Consider the following 9,910-nt stretch of genomic DNA (forward strand, 5'->3'; position numbering starts at 1 on the left):
GTATTTAATCATTCCCGTTTTGGGGATAAGCATAATAGCATATACAAAAACAAAACGGTAATTTTGTTATAATTTCTTCCCCTTGCATTGCTCCCAAAAAGAAAATGAAAAAAAAAAAAAAACAGAAACTAAAAACAAATAGAAGAAAACAAAATACTCTTCATGTTTGTTTGTTTTTAATTAATTTCCTTTTCTGCATTTAATTGCTCATGTATGCGGTTCTCTCCAAAAACCACAGGAAGTTCATAGATTTGGGTACCCATTTCAGTGTGGAACGAAATTCATGAATCCGGAGCCACAGTTGCTGGGGCCAATGCCTAAAGCTCGAAACTTTGTTTGATTTCCCTGAGATTCCATTGTTTCCGATCATTTTTGGTTTACGTTTGTACCGATCCAGATTGGTTCTTCCCAAGAACAGTATCCGTGTTCCGAAAGTTCCAATTTTCAGGTATCCCATTCGAAATGATTTCTTGTTTGGAAATGAATTCCTTTTGTTTTTCCTCCTCATTTTGTTGCTGGGAAAATGACAAACTCTATGGAATTGTGGATCTTGCATAAGCTTTCTTTGGTTCTGAAAAACTTGTTTATATATTAACCAAAGTAAAACAAGTAGTTGAGTAGAATGGTTTGAACTTGTGTTGCAATTTTCCCTCCCAAAGTTGCTATCTTTTCGTTTTGGGGTTTCTGCTATATCATGCTAATTTGTTGTTAATTACTTCTCCCAATTACAAAACCATATCTGCAAACTAATGCATTGTTTTGGGTTTATTGTTAGGCTGCAAGTTCTCTATTGAGTGGGAGAGAAGAAATAAAATAGAGCATAGAGAATTTTAAATTTGAAGTGTAAAAGTTGGATTAAACTTGTTTGATCAATGATGGTGCTGCTGGTTTTCTAGCCCAAAATGGTTGCCAAAGGTGTTGATGACGGCATTTTGATCAATGCGAGTTGGTATTGCTAGTGTTTTCTCTCGGATATGAATCGGTCTCCTTCTTTCAAAGTTAAAACAGAACAAAGTCCTAATCTTGATCCAGAATCTTTACAGAGATGGATTGTTGCATTTTGTGCTATAAGATTTGACCTTGAACAAGGCCAACTCATAGAAGTGTGTTATCCACCAGGATGTCTTACACAGGAGGAGGAGCTTGAAGTTGCTTATAATTCATTTCCCGATTCTGTTTCGCAGCAGCATAACCGATCAAGCGTCCATGACTGTATATTCTTTTTCCGATTTCCCAGGCGCCTTAAATCTCAAACCAGCAATGCTACTCATTCAGAGATAACAGAAGCTGGCAAGGAGTTTCCTTCGAATTCCATAGAAAAAAAGAATGTTAGTAGAAGATTATCCAGTACAAGTGATGATAATGTTTCGAAATACATGTATGGCTTTGTTTTTAACAGACAGAGACATGATGAGAGGCTAAAACGAGGAGGGGAGCAAAAGTCTGTGGTCATTCTGTCTCACAGTCCTTATTCTAGTGTCTTCAGGCCTTTGTTACAGATTATAGGTCCCTTATATTTTGACATGGGTAAAAAAGCACTCGAGCATATTGCTGCTTATGTGTCGACATGGCCTGCTCCTGTTCCTGGTAAACTAATGGATCTTCCAATTGGAAATGCAACACTTAAAGTGAACTTGCCACCTGCGCATAGCTTGCCCGTGGAAGGTGGAGCATCTGTTGACGATTCAGCTTATTCTGTGGCACCTCTTCTTCCTAATAATCAATCTATCCCCCACGGACTCTTCCATGATTCGGATCTTTTTGGTACCTTTCGTAGCCTGCTATTGCAGCTTTGGATATTATGGGAGTTGTTGCTAATTGGTGAACCCATTCTCATCATTGCACCCACACCTTCCCAGTGTTGTGAGGCTGTTGCCAGTCTTGTGAGTTTGGTTTCACCATTACTTTGCAGTGTTGATTTCCGACCCTATTTCACTATCCATGACCCTTTGTTTGCCCGTTTGAACTCAATTCGAGAAGGGGAGGCTTTCCCTCCAATGGTTTTAGGGGTGACAAACCTTTTCTTCCTCAAAGCGCTCCGTAACATTCCACATGTTGTCTCAGTTGGTACCCCTCCTACTAATTCGAACAGAGTTTCCCTCTCAGCTAAGTCTACTGGAAGAATTCCTGGTAGATCCGAGGGCCTTGGGCTTCAACAATTTTCTCTAAAGAAGTTTTCTCCTTCAAGTTTATTGGGTGCAGTAAAGCTTCGTAGGGATGGTCCGCTCTGTCTCATGACAGAACATAAGGAAGCCATTTGGAGTACCTACTCTGCCGCAACTAAGCCAGACACCTCTATCTTAAATAGGCTAATAGATGCTGGAGTGTCGGCAAGAGTTGAGGAGTCAATGTCAGTTGTTAACAATGAGATATTACGGCGGCATTTCTTGGAGCTCACTACCAATTTTTTGGCCCCTTTTGGTCCATATTTTAGGACTACTGCTCCATCAGAAGGATCTTCTCCATATGTAGATCCTCCTCCTCTGCCTCCATTTAATTCTGATGAATTTCTTGCAAATTTATCAGCCAGAGGTCCAGGGAAGTTCTTACTAAAGCGGATGAGATCTAACTGGCTTGACTTCTACACGTAAGGAATTTTGTTTATGCTATTTTTTCGTGCTACCATTTGCTACCAACCTTTATATATGATAGTGTTTAAAATGTGACCTTTTCTTCACGAGTTTGCTTGCATGTTCTTATCAGGCGATTCCTGAATGGACCAAACTTTATGCCTTGGTTTAGAAGGAGGCGTGCTGTAGCTGAACAAGAACAAAATAGGCTGTGGAGGCATGCAAGAATGAAAGCTGACATACAACAGCTTATATCTAAAATGTCTGAGTTGGAAATTGTGGATTTCTTTGGTGTAATAGAGAGATTTCTACTTAGAGAAGTACAGGTAACCAACCCTCCTAATATCCTTTCAGTTATGCAGTTAATTTGCTTTACTGTGCCTTTCTCTTGGTCTTTGCTCAACATTGAATTATTTAGGATGAGTGGATACATTAAACAAGATAGGATTACAAATGATTGTACAGAAAGTTTAAAAAAAAAAGTTGAAGCACTTATTCTGGAAAAAAATGTAGAATCTTGTCATGAATGGTTTGATCATATGAAGAAAAGACTTGTGGAAGCCTCTGTAAGAATAGAACTTAGGTAACTGAGTCAATCAAGTGGGAGTTGTGACAGGCGCTAAATACCGGTTTAAAGCTCAAGATTCGTCGTAGCTCTAAACCGGAATTCAACGCTCTTCAAAGTTTAGTGAAAATGTCACAAATTCAAATCAAATACTGGGAGTTTAATTCCGGGTCGTTGTCCCTAGGACTTGCAATAGGATGTGCAACATTGGTTATGGAAATCAGGGTTTGAACCCAGTTACGGGAATGTAAATCAACTAGAAAGTAAAAGAGCACGTAACAATTAAATTGCAAGAAAATGAAATTAATAAATAAATGATGAACTAAGCAAACATGGAATAAAAGGCAACAATTAAAGCAATAACTACACTATAAAGCAACTAAAGTGAGATAGAAATGATTAAGACAATGAACTAATAAAGAGGTGCAATTCAAGTTCTTAAAGGGTTTTGGTTAGGGTTGAGAGTCAAGAATTCCTATCATTGTCATTAACCACAAACATGCAATTGTTAAGAGTTAATTCCACTCTGTCAACTTCTAAACATTGAGGAAAGTTAAGTAAGCATAATTGATTTTAATTTACAAATCCTAACCAACTTACTAATTGAGTTTAGTAAAAGATTAGCGTTAGTAAAAACAAAATCGACTAACAATTCTAAATCACCGATCAATATTGAATATCAATGACTTAAGGTCACCTAATTCCTCAACCCCAAGCCAAGAAAAGGAAAATCTACTTCATAATCAAAGTAAACATTTCATCAAACACTTGGTGTGCATAAAAGTAAAACATGATAAATTGGAAGAAATAGCAAACACTAAGACAATCCACTATAAGAATTCAACAATAATAACTCAAATAAACATGAATAAATCATAAAACATCCAATTCATTAATATAAACCAAGAATTCACCAAGTTCATAGAATAGTAAAATGGAAGAAGGCAAACTAACACCAAATTCTAAGAGAATTATAATGCAAGAACAAGAGAACAAGTGTCAAAACTACAATTAAACAAGAGCAAAATTGAATTAATCCCTAGAAAACCTAGAGAGAAGTTGGAGTTTCTCTCACTAAAACTATGAACAAAACTAAGAAAAATGTAAAATGGTGAGTGTATGAGAGTTCCCCCTTCCCCCCTTCCTCTTGGCATCAAAATACATAAAAATATAGCAATTGGGGGGGTCTTTGGAAAGCCAAAAAACGAGGATGCACGTGTTTCATTATACTAGGCACGCGGGGGTTTTTCGCGCATGCGGAAAATGCTCGCGCACGCGAGAATCTCGAGTACGCAAGATATGGTGGTTACGCGGGAAACTCGCCTAAGTGAGAAACGGCTGCCCACGCGAGCATTCAGCAATCTCCACTCTGAATCGCTTCTTGAATTCGCTTCTTTGCTCCATTCTTTTCGATCTTTTGAAGCCATTGAAGTACCTTAACCCTGGAACACTTAAATGAAATTGATCATGGCATCAAATGGCATAAAAAGGAATCATGAAATTAACGATTAGGAGCACAAAAAAAGCATGCTTTTCACACACAAGTTCGTTGGAAGCAAGATTCGAAAAACTCAATTAATTATTTAGCTAAAATTGTGCAAGTTTGTTGATAAACTCCATATTTTTTAACACAATTTATAACGATAAAATGGAGTTTATCAAGTTGCTTCGGCGTTTATTTAAGTTATTTATTAACAACCATAACAATAGAGTCTTATCCCACTTCATGAGGCCGACTACATGGTTTTTGTTTATCAGCAGTTATTTATAATAGTAATAAAAAAAAGTTGTTTAAGATAGGGCTCAATGGCATCCTTTAATTTAGATAACTGACTTAACCATGTGAGAAAGGTTTTATTGTGATTGTTGTGTTCTTTGACGACTAAATACATATTGCTACATTTCACAAGTTTAGCGTTGAAGAGGCTTTTTTCAGTTGGTGGGGTACACCATTAGTTAAGCTCAAGAATAGCTACAAAATTTCATTGGCCCTTTGCAGCGGACTATGCTTTTAGCAACACATTGTTATTCATTACATAATTTGCTGCAGAATATGATATGACAATACTCGATCTTTTTTGGCTGTGAATGAAACATAAACATTGCTTTTATACCTCTGTTGAATGCAATTACCAGCTGCAGCAATCTGGAAATGGAGGTCTTGATTCCAGGGCAACTTGTCAGAAACTAATGGGAGACCTTCAGGCAGTTTTCAATGCACTTTCAAAGGACATGCAACAAATCATGCTTTCGAATCCACAAAGGGCATCCCTATTGCATGGTAGTCCAGAATTGAAGAAACTTCCAGGGCATCCACTCGTACAGGTCGTCTCTTCTACATCACCCAAACAATAAGAATAGCATGAAACATGTGATCTTGGATATTATGAAGGAGAGATTTCTGGTAAATTCACAGCCTACGTCTCTCTGATTGAGAGTTTCGCTGTCTTTCGACAAGTCATGGGGTATCACACATTTTCGCGACTATCCCATTTTCCTTTGTAGATCATGAATTCATGTTAGTAGAACATATACGCTAATTTTTCCATCTCTGGAAGAGAACTGTGCAATAACCACAGTTTGATTGATCCCTCCACATCAAGCAGCGGGCGCGGGACAATATGTCGTCCCCTTGAGAACCATACGTGGAAATTCGATTCTGTTATAAACCTGTGAGGTTTTGTTGATTGTCTCTATTGGCAAAAACTGTCGCTTCACATCGTTTCTATTATGATGGATCAAGATGTAAATTATTCACCTTGTGTAAGCTTTTGCTAAAATTTTCTGCAATTCAAAAATTCTGAGTTTTATGCAATGAATTGTCTCTCAAGGCTAAAATTCTTTACTCGGATGTTCTGGTTATGGTTGTAAATTCTGAAACTTCTCTATGTGCCTTTGTAACTTGGCCATTAGAGGGTATCTTGATAAATGTCAACTCTTATGTCTCTTCATATAAACTATTTTTGTAGTTTCATTAGGATTTGAGTTGAATTGCACCATCCATGTTTTAATTACTTAAAATATATTGATTAGTATAATGATTAAACTTATAATTTTGTATCTTACCGAAAGTATTAACCTATTCATTCTTTAGATATTATTCGATTAATTTTTCTTGCACATTCTAAAAAAAATGTCCAAACATCTAGACATGAATAAGTAAAAGTGGATTATTAAAGTGAACTAGTATATGTATCGGTGTCTTGCACCGAGAAATATACACAAAAATATATAAAATAATTTTTTGAAAATTTTGAGATAAAATTTGACTTTGAACATTCTTTATTATTATTATTATTATTATTATTATTATTATTATTATAGTAAAAGATACTAATATTGAGAATTGTCTTTATTAAAATCTACTTAGGACTGTTTTACTTGTTGGTACTATATTCATTTTTGGAATTAAAGTAATACGACCAACGTTGTTACCTATTGAAACTTATTAATTTATTTTGTCTCTTCTTGAGTTGAAGTAGTTATATTTATACTTAGAGATAATGCCATTTTTTTTGTTAGTTTGAACACCTAATAAAACTATTAAAGATAGGATGAATACATAATTGAATACAAGATCTTGTCTTAACTCTCTGGAATGATAGGAAGGATTTGTCTAAAGATATGAAACACAGACACTTCTTCAAGTTGCAGTGTCCACGTATAAGACACATTTTGGACACAACACGACACTCATTTGACACTTGTCCGACATCCGTATCTTGTGAGTCCAACCGTGTTTTAATAAAACATATACAAAATGCTTCTGCGGACACGCTTAAACACATCTAAATACTATCATGTGTCAACCGTGTCCAACCTTATTAGTAACTTATATTCTTAAAATGAGTTTACAAATAGTATATATTATAATTAAATCTTTTTATAATTAAAAATACTAAAAACAGTAAAAATATATAATTTATATTTTAATATGAATATTATATTGAAATATTATTATCATTTATCCAAAAAATACCTTATATGTTTTATATAAGTTTAATTTTGATGCACTGACACTATACAATATGTTTTACACAATTGTCTAATTACATTTGTTCTTTTAGTTAAATATTCACGCGGTCAATGTAAAAATTAGTTATTTTTGCTGAAATGACGTTCCGTGGTTGGATGCACGTGTAATACTGGTTGACTATTCACGCATATCTAGTATCTGTGCCAGTGTCTGTGTTCCATAGGTCTAAAGCCTTTGTCAAGTACAACCACTTTTTCCTCCAAAATAAAAATATTTGTTATATAACATAAAAACATCATGATACCATTGAAATATTTTATCATGTGCTTCATAGCAATACCTACTAACCATATGAGCATCTTCTCAAATTATACATTTGGTTCTTACTAACTGTTGGGAATAATACACCATTCTCCCTTGAGAAAACACCTTTGACAGAGAAATAAAATAGACACAATCACAACACAAGAATTTAACGTGGAAACTCCAATTACCGGAGAAAAAACCACGGCCGTTGTCTAATGACAACCAGAGAATATCACTATGTGAAAATTGTTACAACACATAGACTTCTTTCTCTCACCGGCACCCCAGTACACCCACCACAGAGCATACTAAGAATAAATCCCACCGAACCGAAGCTCTGATACCATTTGTTGGGAATAATACACCATTCCCCCTTGAGAAAACACCTTTGACAGAGAAATAAAATAGACACAATCACAACACAAGAATTTAACGTGGAAACTCTAATTACCGGAGAAAAAACCATGGCCGTTGTCTAATGACAACCAGAGAATATCACTATGTGAAAATTGTTACAACACATAGACTTCTTTCTCTCACCGGCACCCCAGTACACCCACACTCTCTCAAAGCAAATATCTAACTACACCTCACAACACTCTCTAATCAAAGAGTACAGAGGAAAAGAAAAATCAGATACAAGCTTAAAGTGTTTCTGACTGGTGCAAAAACAAATGGAGAACTTAGCCTCATATTTATAGCCTAGGCCACCTACTCCATTTGCTATCCTAAGCAATGTGGGACTAATTCAACCAAATCCTAACACTAACAACATTACTTAAAGGGGGTGTGTGGTTGGAGGGAATGCAACTATATTCCCAGGAATTTTGATATGGGAATGATTTATTTCCATGTTTGGTTCAAGATCTAGAAAATCATTCCTAGGTATATTTTGTTCCAGGGAATTGAATTCCCACCAATTTAATTCCCATTTCTTCCCTGGTTATCTTTCATTCCAATCCCATTGGAATGTATATAATGAAACAAAAAGACTAAATTACCCCTGCTATTTAATACATATTTCAGCTTCTTCTTCATTTCTCTCTGAAGAAGGAAACGGCGAAACCCTAGCAGAGCTTTGTTTTTGTCCCCAAATCAGTGAGACTTCACCAACGCCACCGCCACCGGAGCTGCGCCGGCGCCACCGTTACCCTAAAGACAGAGATTTATTATTCCATCTTATTTTTATATCAAAGCTTTTATAGAAAATGGAAGAGAATACTCGACTTAATTCAAAACAAACTAAGCGTCAATGGACGCCACACGAAGATTCAAAATTAGTTGAGTGTTTGATAGAGCTTGCAACTACTTCTTGGAAGTGTGACAATGGCACGTTTAAATCCGGTTATGGAAAACATTTGGAAAAAATGCTGCATGAAAAGATCCCTGGATGTGATCTTAAGGTACAGTTTTTTTACATAATACTTGTTTTCTTTGTTTATAATTCTATATTTGTGTTATAATTGTATAGTTTACAAAATATTTATGCTTCTATATTGAGATGCTTTACTACTGTGCTCTCATTTTATTTTAAGATGATGATGGGATAGAGATGAAAGGACCAGAAAGAATTTAGTTTGAATATATAAAAATTATAATTTAAACAAAATTGAAAAATCAAGGATATGTTAAGAAGGATGCCTTCAGATCTAGATACCATGCATGATCTATGAATGCGACTATATTATATTATCATCATTGATTTAGATTCAAATTATATGATCATCAACTTTTTTATAAATGCATAATTTTAATTCATAGATGGTAGTTAATATTCTATTAGGTTCTGTTTAGTTAGTTAATGTTGTTAGTCTTGCTGGCCAAGGCAGAGATAATGCTTGTATATACAAGTGTAGAGCATGTATAATCAGTTAGGCTACTTGTTCTTCATTTCTATAAATATTGAATAATCTTCTGATGTTCCTGCTGGTGTTGCTTTCAATTTTTAGGAGCCTCCAATTCCTGGTGTTCCTGCTGCTTCCGGTGCTACTGCTGCTCCTAGTTCTTCTGCTGCTCCTAGTGCTTCATATATAGAAAGGAATAAAAGAAAAAGAGGGAGCAAAAGTGAGGAAGTGATTGACATAGTAGTAGACTCAATGAGAGATATGAAAGGTGCTTATCAAGAACACACAGCCGTTTTAGTTGATATGGTTTCTTGTTTTAAGCATGAGAAAGAAGGAGCTGAGCGCAGAATGAAGCTAATGGCACTGTTGAGAGATGTTCCTGGTTTGAGCGATGATGATAGAATGAAGGCTGGCCTTAGCATTCTAAGGGACAATAGTCTGATTGACATGGTGTTCCAACTTCAACCGGAGAAACTTTTGCCATTTTTGAAGAAATTGCTTTAAATATTGCTATTTTTGAATTTTTATTGAATATTATAGTGACTTGATAGGAAAACATTTGTGCCAATTGTTGCTGTTGTTTTGTGAGGAATATAAGTAGCTAAAACCCTAGTTCCTGATGCCATTATATCAGGTTTTAAGATCCATG

At 35.6% G+C, this 9,910-nt stretch overlaps 1 protein-coding gene across 1 annotated transcript; it reads left to right on the forward strand.

Moving 5' to 3' along the window:
• Nucleotides 114–6,092, forward strand: LOC107630404 (protein DENND6A). The gene is made up of 4 exons (XM_016333512.2): nucleotides 114–448; nucleotides 776–2,587; nucleotides 2,704–2,896; nucleotides 5,272–6,092. The coding sequence occupies exons 2-4, from the start codon at nucleotides 975–977 to the stop codon at nucleotides 5,488–5,490; spliced, it is 2,025 nt and encodes a 674-aa protein (XP_016188998.1). The 5' UTR covers nucleotides 114–448; nucleotides 776–974; the 3' UTR covers nucleotides 5,491–6,092.

Source organism: Arachis ipaensis, chromosome B03 (assembly GCF_000816755.2).
Source record: "Arachis ipaensis cultivar K30076 chromosome B03, Araip1.1, whole genome shotgun sequence".
Classification (NCBI taxonomy): domain Eukaryota; kingdom Viridiplantae; phylum Streptophyta; class Magnoliopsida; order Fabales; family Fabaceae; genus Arachis; species Arachis ipaensis.